Source organism: Lissotriton helveticus, chromosome 1_1, assembly GCF_964261635.1.
Source record: "Lissotriton helveticus chromosome 1_1, aLisHel1.1, whole genome shotgun sequence".
In the NCBI taxonomy this organism is placed as follows: domain Eukaryota; kingdom Metazoa; phylum Chordata; class Amphibia; order Caudata; family Salamandridae; genus Lissotriton; species Lissotriton helveticus.
The window spans coordinates 1,054,729,783-1,054,754,340 of record NC_136057.1 but is presented as its reverse complement, the minus strand read 5'-3'; the positions used below and the strand labels follow the sequence as shown (position 1 = coordinate 1,054,754,340).

The 24,558-nt window shown below is 45.2% G+C and overlaps 1 protein-coding gene across 2 annotated transcripts in view; it reads right to left on the bottom strand.

Annotated features, from left to right (window-relative positions):
• CPT1B (carnitine palmitoyltransferase 1B) overlaps positions 1-23,628 on the bottom strand; it is a 300,240-nt gene extending 276,612 nt beyond the window's left edge. The window contains exon 1 of one of the 2 annotated variants that reach the window (XM_078677942.1): positions 23,326-23,628. In XM_078677942.1, the coding sequence (XP_078534068.1) occupies positions 23,326-23,433 (108 nt within the window). In that variant the 5' untranslated portion in view covers positions 23,434-23,628. Of the gene's footprint in view, positions 1-23,079; positions 23,170-23,325 lie in introns of those variants that run through there. The other variant, XM_078677941.1, reaches the window with a different exon arrangement.
• Between the last annotated feature and the right edge of the window lie 930 nt (positions 23,629-24,558).

Here is a 24,558-nt window from a genome sequence, read left to right as displayed (position 1 = left end):
GGGTGCAGAGGTACCAGGGATGCAGTGCACTGAGGATACAGAGGTAGATTTACCAGTACCTTGAGACCCCCACTAGTGAGTAGCCATGCTAAACAAGCACTGATTGATTGACTAGAGGGTAGCGATGCGGTATACTCGGGGTGCAAAGATACAAGATGGTAGAGGAGAAGTGCATTGAGGGTGAAGCAGCAGAGGGCGGAAATGCAGTTCAGGGGAGGGATGTCAGAGGATACTAAAGGGTACAAGAGAACACATGGACAGTGGCACAGGATAGTGCAGGGGGAACAGACCCAAGACCACCAGAGGGTACAGAGTCGGGGACTGCAGAGGGTTCCGGTACAAAAAAAGTACTGAGAAAGTGGAACCTGTGGGCAGAAGGGTAGGTTAACCAGAGAACATAAATGCAGGGCACCAGGTCTTAAAGAAGAATAGCAGGGTACTCTATTCTTTCTTTACTCTTGCACTTTTTATTAGGTCCATCTCTGAATACTCCTCCTTTTAATGATCCTTTTGTTCCCCTGAGGTACTCTTTTCAAAGTATGCCTCCTCTCATTTACACTTCTCAACCACCGGATTCTCAAGCTCTCCTGTGTCAACCATCTAAAATAAGTACCATATTTAAGGTGTTGGCATGGGAAAGCTCTCAAATGTGAATGTCCCAAAATTTACCTCAATAACTTGGATACAGAATTGATGATTCGGAAACAGTATTTAAACCTCGATTTCATGAGGCAATGTGTCCCAGAGTCAAAGCACCTCCACACACATCAAAAATACAATAGATCCAGTAAAGACCCGATCAATAATTAAGTTCGAGATCAGCAGAATAAGTTTAAAAGATTTAATTCATAAATTCAACCAATATGGTTGAGTCGCCCATAAAGGCTATCCGTACATAGAGCATTACAGGATCGTGCAAAGTCAGAATTATTCTAAATTCCAAATGAGCGGCAAAATCAATAGAGAAATGCACATTATCTGTAGTAGAATTTCAAAGTCATTTTGAAAACCCCTAAAATCAGGGGTTTATATAGGAAATCTTATCATAAAACAGAATAGAAAGTGCAGGTTCATCACGATGTGACCAAAACTATCAGCTTAGCAAATCAGAGCAGTTTTATTAAACATTGTATTGCCATAGTGCTTAAACACTATCTCACTATATGAATATTCATTATGGCCACTCTAGCTAATGTCATGCGGAGATGGCATGATAAAATAGTTACATGAACAGCAAATTGTTATGAATGAATAGGGCACAGTGAACCAGCAGAATTGCACTGGTTGCTGTGCAACAGTAGTGTGATCATTCTACCCAGAGATGCAGTGTGAAAATCACTCAATAGTGAAGTGATACTGCCGCAGACTGTGCTGCATTACACTGCAATTGTCCTTTCTTAATGCATAATTGTTTTTTTGATGCATTATTGTCTCTTCTTGATGCAAACCTTGCCGTGTAATTTGGTCATCCCCTGCCTCGGAACTCTACTAATTCTCATAAAGAACCTCACACCTGTAAGCAACCTTGAATGTTCTTGCTAATGCAGTGCCATAATATAGGAACATGATCATTCATTTTTCAGTAAAACCAGTCCATGTAGCTTTTAATGTTTGTTTAATGTACTGGTGCTGTGCAAGTTACAACAGCATGCTCATTGTAAGTGAAATAGATGTCTGTGCACAATGCAAATCAAGACTTGGTTATGGGAAACTATATCATCCTTCAAAGCGAGTGTTCTGCTATGACTCAATTATGTGATCCTGTGCAAGTAACCTCATCTCTTTAACTCACTTGACTTATGGATGGGACTGCCTGCGGGAATATTTCAGAATTCGCCTCGTGCAGTTTATCAATTCAATAACAATTTGTGAAAGATTTCGTCTTGACAAGTCAGTTTACATTATCCGTGCCACATTTGTGTATTGTCATTGCATATCAAAGTAAAAAAAAAAATTCAGTTTAACTGCGTCAGGCTTTGTGAGACATTGCGAACAGGGAGAGGTTGTCGGTGTCCGATGTTAGGTTGCTACAGATCCAAGTTCAATCTACGTGGTGAAAATGAGTTTGCTGAAGTGGGTTCAAAAGGATAATGCCTCTCAAGGCACTAATATGAAGAAAATGGAGCCGGAGTGTGCTGACGATATTTCATGTGTTGTATCTGATGTTAGCAATACTAATCATAATGCAGATGATTATATCACTGTGGACACTTCTGTGCCTCAGTCTAGTGAGACTGACACAGCTTTTTAGGTCTCGCCTAGCGTCGCAGCGCATGTGTTGCTCACTCTGCGAGATCTATTGTCGTAGGGTTGCTTTCGGAAGTGGGGTGGAAGCTCCACCCATGCTTTTGATTTGCGCGTGTTACAACTTATGCTGAACGCTCGCTTTTCATTGCAAGTGAGACTTGTTTGTTCCCTCCCTTTCTCCTTTTCGGCTTGCCTACCCGGACTGGATATTTTGCTTGCGCACAGCGTGTCTTCCGCCTTGTTGTGTTTGTACTTCAGGGCCGTCGCTGCTGCCTCAGAGCCCCGCCAGCGCCGGAAAAACATGGGCATAGTATGCCATGCACACTAGGCCTGCCATACTGTTTGAATGCGCTGCTCCCCGCTCTACTTTTGGGTAAGCCGTCGCAACCTCAGAGCCCTGCCAGTACTGCAGCTGCGTGGGCATATCGTGCCATGCACACTCGACCGGATTTGTTCTGGGTTCTCCTTTACAATCAGGGAAAGACCCTGCTAACATAGTGCACCATGACTTTGGGTGCATTAACCGCATGCGTGCGGGCGGAATTCCGCCTGTACGCTGGGTTTTGCGAAAGCGCATGTTACGTGACGAGCTGGGCTCGTCGTGAGCGTGCGAGGAGGCTACGCCATGACGAGCCCAGCTCGTCATGAGCGTCGAAGGGGTTAAAGCCTATGCCCACCCTGCTAATGCGATGCACCACAACTTCCGGTGCACTTCATGGGCCGCGGCGCACATAGGTTCTATTTACATAGTTGACACGCATGCTTGTTCTTTACTGCTTTCTAATTAATTAATGAACACCAGGTGTTAATTCCGGGTTCTTCTCCAGCACATAGACCAAGCACAGATTCATTGAGCTTCGTTGGTGTATCTCCTCTGAATACGTTGTGTTTCAGGGACTTTTTTTGTTTAACCATATTCCTTCTTTCACCTCCCTCTCACCACTTCCCCGTACTGCTGACGCCCCTTTCCCCACCCCCCGTCATCCGCTCTTGTTTACCAGGTAGGCAGCTTTCCTGGGCCATCAATTTGCAGTGTTTACAACAGCTATCTCCCTGGCAGGGAGACAAATGCAAGTCCCTTCACTGGACACTTGTAAATGTACTGTACTTTTCAACCATAATTTTCCTTCTATGGCTGGCTCCTTCATGTTTCCACTTGCTCATTTTGTTTGCTTGACGTTTTATAAGCCTTGGAAGCACCCCCCCCCCCAGTATTTCTCATCACACTCCAAGCTCATCTCTCAACTTCATCCGAAAATTAAAAATCTCGCCCCCCAAATACACATGAACCATCTTTTTTCCATCACGATGAGCAATCTAACTTGTAATTTAATTCTCTTTTAACCTTTTATGACTATTTATTGTTTTATTGTGCTGATGTATTTTATGTGCACTTTTATGGTCATTTGACCGAAGTAAAGTTATCAATGAATGAATGCAATCTCTGCAGTTTTTCTTTTTTCATAATAATGCAGACATCATGTTTTGTCAAAATAATGTGACTTGTGAGCATCTACCCTAGGTTTTATCTATCGGTGCGTTCTGTTTACTTTGGTCTTTTCCTCTGTTTCACTATTCCTGTCCGACATCTCTTCCTCTACCTCTTCCTATATTCCTCCTCCACTCTCTCCCATCATCTTGATCGCTATTTATCTGTCCACTCTTTAAATAGGAAATTAACATTCCGGTTGAAAACAAGCATTTGCACTGCAATAGGTCTCGCATTACTGAAAATTAGAGCTATTGGTGTTGCGTTATTATTTGCAACGCCAAAAGCTCAAATTTTTACTAATGCAAGACATATTGCATTGCAAATGCTTGTTACTACATCTGCTACAAAGGAGATCAAAGAGGGGGACATACTGGACTGCTGGAATATTGAGCAAATGCAATGTTTCTGTAAAGAATATAGCTGGCTTATTGTTGAAAGTATAAAATTAGGCTGCTCAACAACATTGGGTACAAATAAAACCCAAGGTTTAAGATTTGCACATGAATGGTCCGATTGCAACGTAATTCATTATGGCAAAGAGATGTAAGCAACAGATGTCCCTACGGAAAAAAATCAGAGAGGATACATTTTCAACAGCTCATGTCACTGCAGAAAAAAATGCACAAGAGTCCCTGAGACAGAGCATGGAAAATCATGCACATTTAATGTACCTTGCAGAACAGGAAACAACATGCCACATGTTTCGTACAATATGGGCAACAATTCGTAGATATGTCTCTGGATATTGATGTGCAACACCTGAATGAATTAAATATGGGCCGTGTTCTTCACAGTGACAATTCATGTGCTGACATTTTAGACCATATAGCTTCAGGTTTGAGGAAAAAACGTGTACAGGACATATTGGAAAAAAAACGTAAAATATGCTTGTTAATTGACGAATCTACCACATTTAGTGGAAAATCTGTGCTTGTCCTTTGCCTGCGTGCTGCGGTCGCAAATTATTACGTGCGTATTTTTTTTTTAACTTACTTGAACTTGATGGCACCAGAGCTAATGATATAATCACTGCTGTGACGGAGTGTCTACACAAGAATGGCTTTAATGAGGACTTTCTTCGAGAATGTTTGATAGCCTTGGCCTGTGGTGGTGCATCAGTTATGCTTGGGAAGCAAGCTGGAGTTGCAAAACAGCTTCAGATTTACTATCCAGGATTATTTGTGTGGCACTGTAGCAATCATCGGTTGGAGCTAGCTATGGGAGATGTTATGAAAGAAGTTTCGGGCATAAATCACTTTCTGATTTTCTTTGACAAACTATATTCTTTGTACCATGCTTCACCTAAAAATAAAAGGGAATTGAGTCAGTGTGGAAAGGAAATTGAGCAGCGTTTTCTTGTAATTGGATGGATTCTTTCCATTCGCTGGGCTGCTTCCAGTGAAAGGAGCGTAAAGGCTGTTTGGCAGAGCTTATCTTCACTACACCAGCATTTCTCAAAAGCTGGAGCTGACCAAAAACGTGATGCCAGAGATAAAGCAAAATATGCTTGTCTTAACAATATTCTGACCTCTTGCTCATTTGTAAAGAATGTTGGTGTTGGTGTTATATTGGATGCTCTAGCAGAATTGAGTGACTTTTCTCGCCAGCTTCAGCGCAATGATACAACTCTTCCTGATGCTGAAAATTGCTGACATGGGCAGTCAGGGTCTTTGAATCAATGGTTAACACACCTGGTCCATACACTGAGAAAGCCATGGAAGCCTGCAGTAGCCTTACTTTCAGGGGTGTAGACCTGCATGAAAAGAGTACATTTCTAATGATAAATGCAGGTAAATACATATGTGCCTTGTGAGAGTGAGCGTGGTGTGTGCTTTTTAAGGGTTTAGGGCCCATAGAAGTTGGTTTATAGTTCCCACCTTTAGATTGCATTCCTTGCACGTGGTGTGTAGCTTATAAGGTGCTGTTGCATGCCTGCAGTTCTTGCTCTGTATCTTATTCAGTTGGAGTAGTTCTTCTGATATGTAAAGTAGTCGCATGGTCAAAAACTGGCAGGGTCTATGGCCATGACCGGATGCAGACATGCACAGACTGGCTTGCCTTTAGCGCACCTTTGGCACGCCGGCGGCACGTCTGCGACCCGGTTTGCTTTACATCGCCGCGACTGATTAATCCCTAACAACTAGAGTGCTCGATCAAAATGGCTGCTCTAGTTTTTTAATGTGCAAATAGGAAGTGGCAATGAACACGGCCACCTAAACCGAGGTAAAAACGTCCCTTGCCCTCCACTCCATAATAGAACGTTAAAATCAGTTAAGAACAATAAAAATTCCAGATTGTTCAGTTTCTAGCAGCAAAGAGGTTAGCAGCAACTACTACAGTGCATGAAGTGCTGGTGCGTCTGAGTTTATCTGGCGTCATCAGGGCCATTGTCTCACACTCTCTTCCTACACATACTTCCTTTCACCACCTCCACTTCATCACCCCTTCCCCCACATGCATACAAGTCACCTAATCACCTGTAAACACTACATTCTCTCTTCTTTTAACACTTTCCATATTTTGACAGCTTGTACCTCCTTTATATACTTCCCCAAAATTAGCAAATATGTAACCATTGGTATGTGCGCACTGCAGAAAAGCAAAACATAGGATGCATATGTAACCGGCACACCTTTTTGACCCTTTGGAATACACTGTAAAAAACTCACAATGCCTTAAGCTTAAACTTCAGATTTCGTAGTTGTGTCCAGTCATTAACATCTACTTTTCAAACTCACCCAGACTGTCCAAGAGTCTTATGTTGCTTGAAAAAAAACCTACAGAAACTCTTCTTGAACATGGATGTTGATTCACCAAATATCAGGGGTATCAGAAGTCATCTCACAGGAAGTGAAATCCTATATCCTCAGACCACAATATTTTGTGGGCATAATGTCATGTGTCCTTTGGCCCTGTTGTCTTTACACAAATTGTCATAATTAATGTTAAGAACTCCGGGTTAAGTGCAAAATTAAGACAATAACATTAGTTCCTATCACAGATGCATTATATTTTAACGAGGGCACTGCTCTGATATACCTCAGACATAGCTAAGCAATCACCGTCACCATGTGCCTAAAGCTAGCATATCCAATACTCTCGCTCAACCACTGTATGCCCAAACGTTCAGCAACATTATTCACCAACTCTTGCCAGAATGTATCTACAAATCATGGAACTTTAAAGATAAACATCATCAAAAATGTTTACTCCATATTTTGTTATAATTAGAATGTGTCCACATTTGAAACCCATCTGTTGTGCAGAATAGAGCACTGTGAGAAGGACCCCGTACTTACCCTGAGACAAGGGGGATCACAGTCACGAATACGGCCACCACGTCCCTATTCATCTCCTGTGTTTTCACAGGAGAACGCTGTACACCGGCAGGACCTGGAAGTTCCGCCCTCGTGCCCCGGAAGAGACGAGCACGAACCAATCAAATGCGCGCAGGGTGAGGGTTCAGTTTGTGTGAGCGCGGACGGAGGAACAGGACGCCAGAGCACCGAGGAAGAGGAAAGAGAAGACGCAGGAACCGGTTGGACTGAAGACGCGGGACCCGGTTGGACTGAAGACGCGGGACCCGTTGGAGACCCAGAAGACGCGGGACCGGATTCGGAGGACTCCAGACCTGAGGACGAAGAGGAAAGCTGGTTGGAGGACTGGTGGTGTCCGGAGGAGGCTGGAAGGAGGCCGTGACTCAGGAGAGTTACGGCGGGAGCCGGTGAGTGTAACTGGCTCGGGGTCACCAATGTACGAAAGGGAGGGAGGGGTTGGAGTAAAGGGCGGGCAGAACCCTGAATGTTGATAGTCGGGCACCCTGTTACCTTGAAACCCTGCATGTTTCTGCACAGTATACCCTCGACAAATCCCTGCATGCACGTGAATACACATTAATTACCAGTCGTAGTCACTTAAAAGAAAGGCATAATCCTGACAACCCTATTACTATAAGAAAGCTGGAAAATACAGAGAAAGCACAATGGTGTGGTGATGGGAAAGAAACTCTTAACATACTGAAACATCATTCTGACGGTTCCCCTATTATTTCTTTCGTTCTTCTATGAGCCTCCGGAGAGACCTTTCCAGTCCGGAAGAGCAAGCCGGGAAACAAACATCTTTACCAAACCCTGCTTCCAGCTCGTCCCAAGAATCATCTGAGGAAGAAGAACAAACCCTTGACCAACCTGTTCCATCTCATTCTGTTATCAATAAACCCCTTTCTAAACCGTTATTGCAGCCTCCACGCCTGTTTATCAAGCCTGCGCTCCCACAAGTGGTGTCAGAAGTGGGACTGAAAGGCAAAATGGAGGCTTCCCTAGCAAGAATGGCCGAAAATCAGGAACACCTTAGTAAAGTCATGGAGCGTTTTCTGACCGTTGTGGAGGAGGATCGCGGAAAGCTACAACAGGTCATCACTGGACAGGGGCAAACCCAGGAAGCAGCCATGGGTAAACTGACAGAGGCCCTGGGACATCAACGGGGTCCCACTACACTACCATCCGTAGTATTGCAGCGATATGTAGCTGGAGAAGACACAGATTTTTTCTTCAGTAACTTCGAAAGAATGGCTAATGCTTGGCCTGTGGAAAAATGGGGCCAATATTTAGGACCTCTTTTGTCTGGTGATTTGCAAGCGGCATCCCAGGCAGCTACCCTACAAGGGACTGTTCCATATGCAGACATAAAAAAATGTATTCTAGAAAGACTCGGAGTACACGATGAGACCTATAGACTCAAACTGAGACAAATGAAAGAAGGTCCTCAAGAAACTCCTTGTGCCTTGTACTTTAGAGTAAAGGATATGGCAGCCCGTTGGCTAAAGCCTGCTACCACTGACAAGGACGGGATCATGGCTAAGATTTATTTAGAACAGTATTTTACGTCCCTTCATCCTCCCATTCAACGGTGGGTCAGACAGCAAGCCAATCTCACCTTGGAAACAGCAGTGGAGATAGCCAGTGCATATAATAGGGCACAAGACTTCCAAAAAGGAAGGGAGAAAGTCTCAGGGAAAACAGGTGGACACGTACCTACTAGGCCTCCGAGACATACATTAGTCAAGAAACCCGAACCCGGGGAGGAGCCTAGCTCGAGAGCGTAATGGCCGCCTTTTAGCTCGGCTCCGTCGGCCCTCCGGCCAACCTCGAATATCCTGCAATATATCCTGTACTGCGACGATACTTCACTACAGATTTTGGAATTTAACGACCCACTCTTACTCACCGTCTGGTCCGGAGGCTCCTGCGTGCTGTGGATCCGCGGTTGTGCCCTCGGTGGGATTGGGGCCTCCGGGCGCTCGAGACCGGGACCCCGCCTGTGGGACTTGACCGGCGGTGGAGAGATTGCTGGCCCCGGCCGCGAGAGTGAGCCACTGGTGGGAGCCGTTGTGTGTATGCCCCGGCGATCCTGAACCGGCCCCGATTTGTGGACCGTGCGGCTGGAGGGGGACGAGACGTGTTGGGGGCTGACTGTGTGAAGGGGTCCCTTCGCCTTTGTTCTGTCCGGCAGCCCTGGACCCCGCGCCTGGCTCTTGCTTGTGGGGCCTGCCACTGTTCGGAGGGGGCCCCCCCCATCGAGAGCCTGCCCGTTCTGTGCCGGTGAGGCCGTTGTTGGGAACCTCCGGTGATCTGTAAAGTCCTACATTTGGGAACTGTTTGGGGGCCCACGGTGGAGTGCGGGGCGGCGATACTCACAAAATGGCTACCAACAACGTGGGGGGTGATCCGCTCTGCACCGACGATCCTTGCTGGCCGGTTTGCGCGGAGGCCTGGGCGTGTGCTCGAGCGCCCACGCCCGGAGATGACCTGGACGCCTTGATGTCCTTGTATGCTGTCTTGGCCCCCGGTGCTTCTACCGACCCCATGCGGCCCGCCGCCATTTTGGGTCGCCGCTCTTTCATGCACCCCTATCGTCCTGATGCCTCCATTGCTTCGCCCCCTTCGGCTGCGCCAGGAGTTGCTGCCGTTGTTCTTCGGCCGCTTGATGGGCCGGTGGCTTTTGAACCTCCGCTTTTTCACCGCCCGGACTTTGAGGACTTGCACACGACGCGGAGATCTGCTCCTTCCCGGACAACTGGGAATTATGGTGGACCGCTGTTTGCTCCCGCTTCGATGGATTCGAGCTTTTGTCCTGGGGGGGTATCTTTGCATTGTCGAACTGCGACACCGGACTCCGGCTTGCTTTTGCTCGCCCTGTCGTTGCTGCTACAATTGACTTGCTTCATTGACTTTTTGTGTTCCATTAGTGTGATGGCTCTCCCTAGCCTACATCCCTGCCGTAACCCTGGTCAACATTACGATTATTCTGGGCTGGGTGGTCCGCTCCATGTTATCCTTTATTGGGTTGGTTTCGTGGTTAGGAAGGGCTGGGGGTAGGTTGCACAACACTGATAGACTGCTGGTTTACCTGTCCGTTGCACTGATGCTTGTGTTCTCGACATTGTGAAACGTTAAAATTCCCCCCCCCCCCCTGGGGGTTTTTGCTGTATGTGAAGGTGTAGTACTGATTTGATAACTATTCATTTGCTGGTCGGGGGAGGGTCGTAGCCGAGTGTGTTCGTTCATATCCTCTGGCTCCTCCCTCACATCTTATTTTTGTTTCATATTCCCTCTTCTCCTTCTTTTTGTCTCCTTATTCTACTTTCTTTCTTTACTATATTTCGGGTTTCGGATTAGGGTGACAGGCACGCTGTTTGGAGGGTAGGCCGTAGCCTTCTGCAGGGGTGCGGGGTGGGACGGGTGGGCGGGGTCTTTCAGATGTTTCTTTCTTGGTTCTATGGCCCTTTTCTATCCCTTTATAGCGGTGCCGCTTCTGTCCTCGCTTCTCTGGCATGAGTGCGTTGGGGTCTGTTGCTATGCCACTTTATCAGTTTCGATGCTCCGTCGCGACTGCCATACCCTTCTTCTCGCCAGCTCTCTACTTTCTTCTGTATTATTAGCCGCGGGATGCCTGGCCCGGGGTGGCACCCATCTTGCGCGATTGTATTTCTCCTTTTATATTTCTTTTTCTTTGTTCCTCCTTCTTCCCCTTTCCCTGTTCTTGCCCTCATTGGTTTCCTCCCCTCTGTTTCCCCCCTATTTTTCCCCCTTTCCCTCCCCCCCCTTTTTCCCCAGGCTCGTATGGTGCGTAGGTTTCGATCGTGCAGGTTATCCGCTCCCCTTGCCTTTGTTAGCGTGTTGATGGGTGGGGGGCATGAGATGCTGGTAGTACTTGTATGCTTCTCTACTATATTTTGCGTTTGTTTTGTGCTACGATCGACTCGTGTCTTAACATCCTCCTCCCCCCCCCCCTCTTCCCATTTTGGCGTGGGTGTATTTCTGCTTATTGATTTTTCCTGAATGTTTCTGAATCTACCATGAGCCTTGTCCCCTTATTATAAAATGGACCTCATTGATCCTGGTATTGGGCCGTTAATGTCGCTTGTCCTTTCCTTAGCACTGTTTTACATATGTTTGCCTGCCTGCCAGCTGGCCTTGTGTCGCTTATTTTGACTTTTGATCATCTTTTTGACTTGTGGCCGGCCGGATTGGTTGTAGGCCCACGCATGTCTATCCTATTGATGCAAATAAAGGTTTAAAAAAAAAAAAAAAAAAAAAGAAACTTTAACCCCTGGCACTGGTTCCCAGTGGTCCTTCACCCAGTATCCCGTTTGTTCGCCCCCCTATGGCAGGACCACAATGTTTCCAATGTGGTGGAATAGGGCATATAGCACGGTTCTGTCCCCAAAAAGAGGAACCCATGGAAATAGGGATGGCACGTAATTACTTTTGCTCACCCTTAGAAAAGAAACCACCCCCATATAGGTGCCATGTGTCCCTGAATGGACAGGCTGTTACTGCATTAGCTGATACCGGATGCTTACACAGCGTAGTCAGACCCCAAGATCTTGGTAGTCACCTTGGTCCGATAGAAGGAATGGTGGCCATTAAATGTGTACATGGTGACACAAAACCCTACCCCACTGCTCGTGTGTTGGTACAACATCCCAAGGACTCCGGAACTTCCTTAACGGTAGGACTGATACCCCGGTTGCCTAAACAAGCTATCCTAGGGAACGATTATGTCAAGTTACCCCAGTTGTTACAGGACTCCTCCCTGGCTGAGAATGATTGGTCCGCTTCTGCTCCTTTTTCTTCAGACACCGACAAAGAATGGCCAGCGTCTAAACCCAGAAAAAAACGTAGACAGAGAAGGGCTGAAAAAGGGAAGAGAGCCCCTGGTGGTACCTATCATTCCTGTAGACAACCCCTGGGAAACAGACCGAAACTTCCATGCTGCTCAGCGTGATGACCCTGTCCTTCAAGAAGCATGGAACAAGGCACTTGATGAAGAAGATCCTTTACATGTAGGTCCTTATTTCTTTATTAAAAATGGTTTGTTGTATAGAAAAAGCAACCCAAACCAGCAAGCACAGTTGTTAGTTCCAACCCCATTCCGAGAGAAAGTAAAGTATCTTGCTCATAGTCACCTGTTAGGGGGCCATTTTGGGGCCGACAAGACAGAAAAAACTATCCTAGAAAAGTTCTATTGGCTGGGCATATATCACCAAGTCAAAAGATACTGTAGGGAATGTCCAATTTGCCAAAAACATAGTTGTTATAAACCCCCAAGAGTACCATTGCTTCCCCTTCCCATCATAGAGGAGCCCTTCTGTCGGGTCGGGTTGGAATGGATATCATTGGCCCCTTATTGCCGTCCAGAAGTGGGTGTAAGTATGTATTGGTTCTGGTAGACTATGCTACTCGGTTTCCAGAAGCCATACCCCTGCGCAGACCCGACACAACCAATATTGCCAAAGCAAGGTTAGTGTTTTTTCTAGGGTAGGTTTCCCAAAAGAAATCCTAACTGACCAGGGAACTCCCTTTATTTCTAAAATGATGAAGGACATTTGTGCTCAACTGGGAGTGAAACAAATCCGAACCTCAGCCTATCATCCGCAAACGGATGGTTTGGTTGAAAGATACAACGCTACCATCAAGTCCACCCTAAAAAAACTGTTAGATCTGGAGGCCCACAAATGGGAAGACATCCTTCCCTTGGGTCTATTTGCCATTAGATGTAAAGAGCAGAAAAGTACTGGATATTCCCCTTTCGAGTTGTTGTATGGTCACAAACCTCGTACCCTTCTAGATATGGCCAAGGAACAATGGGAAATGGAACTAGATGACACAAAACCACTTCCTGAGTATGTCTCTAATCTGAAGACTCATTTTTGACAAATCCGAAATATTGTTAGGAATAACCTGGAGAATGCCCAGATTGCCCAGAAAAAGCAATACGACAAAGGGACCAAACCTAGGTCTTTCCAAGTAGGGGATCTTGTATTACTCATGATGGCTACCTCAGATCAAAAGCTATTGGGGCAGAGGCAGGGTCCATATAAAGTAATTCAACAGGTAACCCCAGTGACCTATAGAATAGAAACAGACACCCAGAAAAAGATCTTGCAAATATATCACATAAATTTACTGAAGAAATGGGAGGGTCCTATTCCTGTATCTGTAAATAGTGCAGAGCCTCAAATACCATTGTTTCGACAGTGTTTTGATCCAGAATTGCCTGATGCCTTGGTATGTGACCTGACAAGGGTCTTACAACCACTATCTCCAGTCTTCTCCACTTCTCCAGGGAAGACTAGTCTTATTGAACACTCAATAAGGACCCCTCCAGGTAAACGAGTTAGGTTAAGACCATATCGTATACCTGAATCCCGCCTGCAGGTTATCAAGGAAGAGGTACAGAAGATGTTACAAATGGACATCATAGAACCATCTAAAAGCGAATGGAATTCGCCCATTGTGTTAGTACCAAAGCCAGATGGGTCAGTGAGGTTTTGTATCGACTTTAGAGAAGTAAATAAAATCTCAGAGTTTGATACATACCCCCTTCCTATAGTAGACGAAATGGTGGAAAGAATAGGAAGGGCCAAGTATATTAGCACCCTTGATTTATGCAAAGGGTACTGGCAAATTCCTCTAAAAACAGAAGACAGAGAAAAAAACGCCTTTTCTACCCCAGATGGGTTATTTCAATTTAAAATGTTACCCTTTGGTTTACATGGAGCACCTGCAACGTTCCAATGGGCCATGAACATGATATTAAACCCCACAAGGCTTATGCTGGGGCCTACATTGATGATATCGTGATATACAGTGACACATGGGATCAACATTTGATCCACCTTTCCCAAGTGGTAAGCAAAACGTTAATACCACCGTGGGCTCTTGCTTTCATGTGATTGGACTCCTCCGTAAAATCTTCCCTTTCCTCCCTGACTCCCACAGGAAAACCCTTGTTCAGGCTCTGGTTATCAGCCGGCTTGACTATTGTAATGGTCTCCTGGCAGGTGTAAGTGAGGAAGTTCTGGATCGTTTACAGGTGGCGCAGAATACTGCAGCCAGGTTGGTGCTAAATGCACCCCCCAGATCCTCCTCTAAACCGTTACTTCATAAACTTCACTGGTTACCAATACGCCAACGAGTGAAGTTTAAGACCTGCTGTATTATCCACAAAGGCCTCAATCAATTAGGACCAGAGTATTTGGCGAACAAATTTGTTCCTTATGTTCCCACCCGTGCTCTTAGATCCAGTGACCAGTTGTTATTCAATGTCCCTAAGATAACTAAAGCCAGGTTAGGTGGCAGGGCTTTGTCTGTTGTAGGTCCCAACTTGTGGAATTCACTCCCGCTTTCATTGAGGCAATGACCACCTTCAATTCAGAAAATACCTCAAAACTTTTCTGTTTGATTCACTCTAATTAGCATTTCTGTGGGCTTACAGTGTTTTTTTAATTCTTTGCTCTTTTATCAGTTTCTGTACCGGTTGTTTGCAGCGCGGAGATACTCCTTCGGGTGTTTATTCATAGCGCTATATAAACCTGTAAATAAATAAATAAAATAAATAAATAAAAACCCTAGGAGTTCATGGATTGAAAATTAACCCATCCAAGAGTCATTTGGCTGCACAAACAGTTAGGTACTTAGGATACCTTCTAGGTGAAGGAGTCATAAGACCTCAGACATCCAAAATATCAGCCATTTCCCAAATACCTTTACCCCGAATGAAAAAGGACCTGAGAGCTTTCCTGGGATTATTGGGTTATTATCGTAGGTTCATCCCGGGGTTCTCACAAACAGCTGCCCCCCTAACTGATCTCCTGCAGAAAAATGTCCAAACGGAAGAGATATTGAGATCCCTTCCTAAGGTGGTACACTCCTTAAAAAAAATCCTTGACTTCAGACTCAGTCCTGACTATTCCCGTCCTTTTATATTACAAACGGACGCGTCAGACCTAGGCTTAGGAGCCGTCTTGTCCCAGGAAACTCCTCGAGGAGAAAACCAATCTTGTACATAAGCCGCAAACTCTTTCCTCGGGAAAGGAATTATGCTACAATTGAAAAAGAGGCCCTTACTATCAAGTGGGCCATAGAAACCCTAAGGTATTATTTGGATGGAAGAGAGTTTATCCTTTTTACAGATCACGCCCCTCTAGAGTGGCTAGCAAGGAACAAGGGACACAACGAAAGAGTCCTGAGATGGTTTCTCTCCTTACAACCCTACAGGTTTCTTACTAGACATAGAAAAGGGAAAGACCAAGGAAATGCAGATTACTTGTCTAGACATCCACAAGATAGAATCCCTAGTAGAAGGACAGTAAGGGAAAGGGGATGTGAGAAGGACCCCGTACTTACCCTGAGACAAGGGGGATCACAGTCACGAATACCCCCACCACGTCCCTATTCATCTCTTGTGTTTTCACAGGAGAACGCTGTACACCGGCAGGACCTGGAAGTTCCGCCCCCGTGCCCCGAAGAGACGAGCACGAACCAATCAAATGCGCGCAGGGTGAGAGTTCAGGTTGTGTGAGCGCGGTCGGAGGAACAGGACGCCAGAGCCCCGAGGAAGAGGAAAGAGAAGACGCGGGATCCGGTTGGACTGAAGACGCGGGACCCGGTTGGACTGAAGATGCGGGACCCGGTGGAGACCCAGAAGACGCGGGACCCGATTCGGAGGACTCCAGACCTGAGGACGAAGAGGAAAGCTGGTCGGAGGACTGGTGGTGTCCGGAGGAGGCTGTAAGGCGGCCGTGACTCAGGAGAGTTACGGCGGGAGCCGGTGAGTGTAACTGGCTAGGGGTCACCAATGTACAAAAGGGAGGGAGGGATTGGAGTAAAGGGCATTAAGGGAGGGCAGAACACTGAATGTTGATAGTCGGGCACCCTGTTCCCTTGAAACCATGCATGTTTCTGCACAGTATACCCTCGACAAATCCCTGCACGTGAATACACATTAATTACCAGTCGTAGTCACTTAAAAGAAAGGCATAATCCTGACAACCCTATTACTATAAGAAAGCTGGTCAATACAGAGAAAGCACAATGGTGTGGTGATGGGAAAGAAACTCTTAACATACTGAAACATCATTCTGACGGTTCCCCTGTTATTTCTTTCGTTCTTCTATGAGCCTCCGGAGAGACCATTCCAGTCCGGAAGAGCAAGCCGGGAAACAAACATCTTTACCAAACCCTGCTTCCAGCTCGTCCCAAGAATCATCTGAGGAAGAAGAACAAACCCTTGACCAACCTGTTCCATCCCATTCTGTTATCAATAAACCCCTTTCTAAACCGTTATTGCAGCCTCCACGCCTGTGTATCAAGCCTGCGCTCCCACAAGCACTTAAGAAACAATACCAATATGTTATATAGTGCCACATTGAGCATAATGTTGCTCTTTGGCCCAGTGCACATCCCATGTGCAGCCAGCCCCATGTCCAGCTCAGGCTCCAATGCCAACTACTCAGTTGAGACATACATCAGATCTCTTTACCACACTAGAAATGGCATCTGCTTGGCTATCTAGTGTCATTACTACCTTGAATTAATTTTGTAATTTATTTGCAAAATGATCTTGAAATTACAGATTATTCATATTTTTTGTAACCGAATGAACAGGGATAAAATAACTGCAGGCGTAGCCAGGTTTAGCTTGAAAAAGTCTTGGTCCCCCAGCGTCTCACATTGGGAAGCAACACTTAAATCAATGCAGGGACATAATACCTACTTTTTGCTATTAGACATCTGCACATGCATTTGGGTTTCATCAGCATTCATAACAGTTCCTGCCACAAGAGAAGATAAAATATTTGCGAATGGGCACATGCAAAGATTAAATAACTGGGGGGAGGGGCATAAAATGTGATAGGGGAGGTGAAAAAAACACATTGAATTGCCTAACAACACCTGTGAAATTGATTTCTAAGAGGGATAGATTGATCTAGCCGGACACAGGCAGTGTTGTGAATACCCAACCCTGCAGATACTTTAACAGAATGGGATGGACAACTGTGTCAATGTAGCTGAAGGGCCAAAATCGGAGCACAGACCCCATCAGCTTCCCATCATTCTTTCACATTACCAGGATTTACGGTACTCCAAATTCCATGCCATGGTCTGGCTGAAAGTCTATGCTTGATTTTGAAAAGAAGATGCACAAACCAGAAAGGAATGAGAGAAATAAGGTGTTAGTGAGAAGTGCCAGTGGTATCAGACACTGGCTCCTTTCTTTGTCCCTCTTTTCTTTCAATTTCCTTTCCATTTTCTACCCCCGCTTCCCCTGTTCCTGGTTCTATTGTCCCTAATCACACCATACCTTCTTTTTCAGTCTATTTTCCCTTTTAGTCGCTCTCTGTCACGCTATCAAGTTCTCTCTCCCCCTTTATCAACTTGACCACCACTTGCTTGCCTTCCAACAAAAAAAAACAACGCTAAGCAACTCACCTAAAACTACCCTACATCCATCCACCTATCGGCCGTGGAACAAACTCAATTTTGAACACGTGGAAACACAACTAACATCCATTACAAATCTGGAAAGCATAAATTCTGTTCAATATCTATATGAGTGGCTACAGGAAGCTTTTGACATCCTGATACCACTCAACACCACACCAGAGAACAAAAGAAAATAAGCGCCTTGGAGAAACATAGAAATAAAAGACATAAAACAATAAATTAGAAAGCTGCAACATACCTGGCTCAAAACAAACGCCAAACAAGATAAACTTCACCTACAGAAAATTAACAGATTATACAAGTCTGTTATCAAAAAAGCTAAGAAAAGGTACTATTCCGACAGAATTCAAAACGCTAAATGTGCAAATAAAGAATTCTATAAAATACTCAATGAATTTCGCAAATCAAATTGCCTATAAGGAACTCATCCTGTTACTCAAGATTTCACAGACAAACTGGCAAAAAATTACACGGACAAAGCAGACACATTGGAATTGTACTTAAAACAGAAACAAGGCACCAGCACTAACCCTTGTACAAAACAACAATCCAAGAATGCTCTAAACAAGCCTCTCCGTTCCTTCCAGCACATCTCACACAATGAATTTATGGACTTGGTCAAAGCAAGTAGGTCTGCCGGCAGCCCTTCCGCCACAAACTTTCAAGACAATTCTTTTAACAACCTCTGCTGCCACTCCAGTAAGAAGAATCATCAACAATTCCTTAAGTCCTGGAATATTTCCAGAAAAACTCAAAAAGTCATACATACGCCCTTTACTGAAGAAAACAAACTTGGACCCGCTGAACCCTGACAACTACAGACCCATTGCAAATGGACCATTCCTGGGCAAACTGATAGAAAGTGCTGCGTTCGCCCAGATGTCACAATTCATTGAAGAGAATGACATACTTTCTGACTTCCAAACAGGATTCCGTCTGGGAAGAGGCACTGAATCTGCCCTCCTTGCCATCTGGGATGACCTAAAGAATACAGTTGACCTCAACGGGGTTGGTTGCTGCGCTATTCCTCTTGGACCTCTCAGCTGCCTTTGACATGGTTGACCATGACACTCTGAAACAAAGACTCTATGAAGCCGGCATAGAGGGAATTGCTTTAGACAGGATAGCGTCCTACCTTCGAAACAGAACTAATGTCATCCATACCCCACCATTCTCGTCCAAGCCATACTACACAAAAGCAGGGGTCCCGCAAGGTTCCATCATCTCGCCCATGCTTTTCAACATCTACATGAAGTCATTACCAGTACTGATCAATACATTTCACCTCACGTGCTATAACTATGCAGTTGACACGCAAATACTCCTTCAACTGGAATGCCCCAAAGACATTGGAAAATCACCAATTTTCAGCTGTCTAAGAGAAGTGGATCAGTGGATGACCTGGAGCCATCTCAAATTGAATGCTTCAAAAACTGAAATACTCACGTGTCGCGATTGGAAACATTACAACCCGCTTGCCGCATGGCCTGATGAACTGGGATCACTGCCTAAAGTATTGAAGGAAGTAAGAAACCTCGGAATGACCATGGACTCTAAGCTGTCGATGAATGCCCAAGTGGATAAACTAGCAAGAACAAGCTTTGCTACTGTAAAGACGCTGCAACGAATTTTCCCTCATTTGGGATTTACACACCAGGTCCAAGCTACCATCTCCCTTGTTCTGGCCAAACTCGATTACGCCAACAGCCTCTACCACGGATCACCTTTAACGACCATGAAAAGACTACAAATGATTCAGAACTTGGCTGCCAGACTACTCTTGCATATCAAACCGTGAGACCACATCTCCCCTGCCTTGAAAGCCCTGCATTGGTTATCGGTTGCCAGATGATCCACGTTCAAGCTGCTTTGTATCACCCACAAAGCGATACATGGAATTGGACCGCATATCAAACCGCGAGACCACATCTCCCCTGCCTTAAAAGCCCTGCATTGGTTACCGGTTGCCAGAAGATCCACGTTCAAGCTGCTTTGTATCACCCACAAAGCAATACATGGAATGGGACCGCTCTTCATCAGGAATAAAATCACCAAACACATTCAACAAAGGAACCTCTGCTCTAAAGGAGCATTTCGCCTCAAAATCCCACCATACAAGAAAAAAACCATGGGTGGCACATCCTTCTCTGTTCAAGCAGACATTATCTTCAGAAAACTACTGAAGATTTGGCTCTTCCCCACATAAGCACCATACGCAAACAGAAATTTACAGCATATCCCTCTGTATATAAGCATTTTTTTTCACTATAGATATGTTCCTATCTTTGTGTAATACTTTGTATAAACATGTAAAATAATTATGTTGTTAAGAGAAAAAATAATAATAGTAAATAAATAAAAATCATGTTTGGTCTTCATGTACATACTTCCATTGTGCATCTATGCACCTCCATGTACTTGGACCTGTGCCTCTATCAATATCTTTAATCTACATATACTTACCTACTTTATGTATCTAATCCTTTAAATCCCCTTGGGGGGTTCCCCAGGGCTCTTCTTTGAGCCCCACACTTTTTAATGTTTATACAGCCTCGCTAGCAAACATTATTAGGGATCACGGTTTTATACCTGTTTCTTACGCAGATGCCACACAGATAGTGGTGGACATATCCAATAACATCTCAGAGACGGCAGGTAAATTCCATCTCTGTATGAATCAGGTTAGTCTCTGGATGCAAGCGAATTGCTTGAAACTAAACGGAGACAAGTCCGAGGTTATGCTGCTGGGAGCTGATTCTAACATCCGGTCACCCAACTGGTGGCCGGACAGCTTAGGCAACTGTCCATCACCTGTGGAAAGTGTAAGAAACCTGGGTTTCATATTCGATTCTAAACCTACCTTTAAGGCCCAAATCAACAAACTTACATCCTCAGTATGGTTCACCCTGAAGCTTATTCATAAAATACTGCCGTACATCCCGTCTGACGCCTGTAAAACACTGGTAACCATGCTGGCCTTGCCCAAAATGGATTATGGGAATGCCTTATACGCAGGCCTACAAAAACAGCTTCTCTCAAAACTTCAGCGTTTGCAGAATGCTGCGGCCCGGTTGATTTTGAACATCCCCAGGTTTGAGCCAGTGGCCTCCAAGCTCAGCAACCTTCACTGGCTACCGGTTGAGAAACTAATACAATTTAAGCTGGCTTGTCTGGCATATAAATCCATGCATGGGTCAGGGCCACATTTCCTGAAAACAAACATGACCCCTTATATTCCAGCTAGGATTCTGAGATTTAGTGGTGCTAACCTCCTCCGCATCCCACGTTTCAAACAACTGAAATGGGGAGGGAGAGGTTTTCTGCTGCACTCTGCGACAACCTGGAATAAACTCCCTGCAGAAATAAAAAACAGCTCATATTTGTTAATCTTTAGAAAGAATATAAAGACCTGGCTCTTTTCGGGGTAGCCTGGCCCAGACTACCCGAGACCCTCCGCTCATTGGTTGTCAGTCATGTTAGCGCCAAGACGCCCGCAGGCTTTCGTGCGCTCTACAAGTCCTATAATCAAATCAAATATACTTTCAATGTAATTATGGATCTATATATTATTTCCAATGCACTACCCTATTTCGCAGCCTATACTTCGCTCAATATATCTTCTAGCCCAGCCTTCTGACTCATCTCAAACTTCTTCTACTACACCTTCCAATGCACTACCCTAGCTCTCATCCTATACATCTATCAATATATCCTCTACATCCACTCTCTTATTTATCCCAAACCCCATACCACTACTATGATTGCCAAAATAACCCTTTCTAGACTCTCTCCTACTCTATCCCTCCTTGCATCATCTGACACCTCTTTTACTATACCTATCCCCTGAAAGAAACCTTTCTAAACTCTTCTCTGAGTCTTCCCCTCCAAAACTCATTTTTACTCATCCAAAAGCCTCCTCCTATTGCTAAGACTTAAAAAAAAACCTTTCACTCTTTTATCCCTCCACTATCCTTTTCAATCGAAATTAAGAGACTAACATGTTCACTTCTCAAATTCCATATTACACTATACTAATATACTACCCAAATAACTGAATAACATATCCACTACTCAAATCACTTCAATTAAAAATTTTTTTTTTTTACTATACTAATTTTCAACAGTAATCCTTTATGGGTTCCGGAGTGGCGTGCTACTCGCCAGAAAAGCGATTCAACACCCATCAGGGGTAACAAGTGCTATATGAATGCAAATCTTTTTTCTCCTTTTATCCCTCCGCTATTCTTCTCACTCCAAGTAACTGACTAATATCCACCACTGAAATTACTTCATATTTCACCATATTAATTCATCACTAATCCTTTGTCGGCTTCCTGAATAGCGTGCGTCAACAAGTGCTATATAAATACAAACCTTTGTCCTCCTCTATCCTTCTGCTATCATTCCAAATCCAAATAACTGACTAACCTAACCACCACTTATAATGTACTTGCATGTTTCACTATACTAATTCAACACTAATCCTCTATGGGTCCCGGAGTAGCGTGCTACTCGCCGAAAAAGCACTTTGCCGCCTTGTCAGGGGTAGTAAGCGCTATATAAATACAATTACAATACAATACAATCCCTGTCGGGTGAGTTTCTTGCTCAGTTTAGTTATAAAGCCGTTCTTTGATTTCAGAGCTCAATGGTGGGGATAGCCAATAGAGGGCAGTCACTTCAACACTCTGAACTAGATGCATAGTAGGAACAGAGAAAGTTTCCCACCACAGAGAATAGGTGGGCACGGACAACAGCAGTGCAAGGTTCACTTATAAGTACAGCTGGTCCTGCACAGTTTGGACTATTACAAACTTTAAACACACAAAAACACGTCCAAACAGAGCAGGAGGACAACATTTCCTCACATCGAAAAGAGTTACACCACAGGACGCGGCAGTGCAAGCTTTCCTCCCACAAATAGCAGAGGTGCAGAACTGACACTGGATGTGCTAACTTCCTGCACATTCACACACGCAACTCGGACATCAGTAGTGAAGCTTTTCCTGATCCACAAGAAAGTACAGTAGGACAGCAGTGACGAAAACCAACCTATCTTACAGTACAGAAATAAGCTGGGTAGGAATACCCCACAGCACACAGGAAGAAGCAGCATAGTAAGCAACTGTGCAATCCCCCATCACACAGTTGTAGGGGGCAGTTGTGGAAAATTCCCTCACAAACTAGGTACAGGATCGGCATGTGGTTTGTAAATGTCTCACAAAACATGAACAGCAGCAGCAACTGAGGGAGCTCCCCATTCAAAACATGTACAGCACTGGGAGAAAGCAGCAGTGCAAGCCACCCTCTCAAAACTGATTCAACATGGACTACCACTAAGCAGACCCAACTCGCAGAAAACAAGACAGCAGAGCGAAACAACCTCTGAAAAAAGGCACAGGACAGGAAATAAATAAGACATTCAAGCATCTACAACAAAAAAAAAAATGAATGTAATGGTCGGCAAAACTGCCAATAGGCATCATGTAATGAGCCAGTTCTTCTTATTTTCCTGCTGAACTTTGTTGCCAGGGATTGTTGCCCTACCTGTTGCCGCAGAAGCTGCTTGGAGTGCTGAGGGGGCAGCCACACCGCAAAAGTTCCGCCGAGAGCCGCCATTTGACTCCTGACACAAGGGGACTGCATCCCCCAACATCCTGTGCGGCAGTACCACCGCCTAACAATGTAACGTGCACCAGGAGCTGCTTAAAAAGGGGCCAGGGCTCCCACAGCGCGGGAGCCCGTTCTTCTTATTTTCCTGTTGAACTTTGTTGCCAGGGATTGTTGCCCTACCTGTTGCCGCAGAAGCTGCTTGGAGTGCAGAGGGGCTGCCGCACCGCAAAAGTTCCACCGAGTGCTGCCGAGAGCCGCCATTTGACTCCTGACACAAGGGGACTGCATCCCCCACCATCCTGTGTGGCAGTACCGCCACCTAACAAGGTCACGTGCACCAGGAGGTACTTAAAAAGGGGCCAGGGATCCAGCGGCGCGCGGGCGTGCCCTGGCGAAGCCCGGGCCAAGGGCGGGCCCTTCCGCGCCCGTCATCGTCAGGAAGAGGCTGTGCCTGGCCACCCCTCCAACATTTGTCTTGGATTTGAAGTAAGCTGCGTAATCGACTTTGACTTTGGACTTAAGGGGACATTGCTTGTATTCCGTCGAGCTGGAAGGAGAGTTATTGTTGAAGGAACAAGTTGTGTTATCTAGTGTGTTATTTTTGCTAATTTTCTAAATAATACCTCCAACAAGCTTACACCCAACGTTATGAGTAAAAACGCACGTAAGGGGGGGACTGGGGCAGGAGTAGTGGGGACCCTAGATGCCTTCCTCTCACGGGCCGAATACACAAGATTGAGCTCACTGAACGGAGGCTTTCCTTAGACCCATTAAACCCACTCGCAAAGCAAGCTCCAGTGCCAGAGTCCAATGCCATCGTAGTTACGAGCCCCCAAAACTTTCTAAGGATTACACTTAGCTCACAGCAGGGTACCCCCCAATCACCACAAATGGTCAATTTTCTCCACCAAACATTCGTACCAGGCACCTAAGGTCTTCACAAGCCCCTAAAGGCAACTATCAGTCTAAGAAACGGAAAGCGCATAGTGCCCCCAAAGCTAGTCACCAGTTCTCAAAGCAGGCAAAGAACCGGAATGTAGTTCACGTGCTGAGAGGGCCTACGGATACACCGACTGATTAAGACAGTACTAAGTGGGTTGAGGATAGCGATAACCCATCTGTATCGGCGATCGGTCATGACTCTCCATGGGTTCAATCAGACTTTATAAAACAGTTGGAAGAAAGATTCCTAGTTCTGATTAACCATGTAATGGTGAAACTTGAAGCAATCGATCAAAGACTAAGTAAAATAGAGCAGCACATATTTAAAGATCAATCTGTTAACTGTATATTAACAGGGTGATTCAGTATTTTAAGATCTGAAAGAAACAGGTTAGTATTAGATTCCTTACCTTAGAATATCCCCAGGTGTTAGACTGGATCCGGAAACTTTTGCGTAGCAGTACCCTTGCG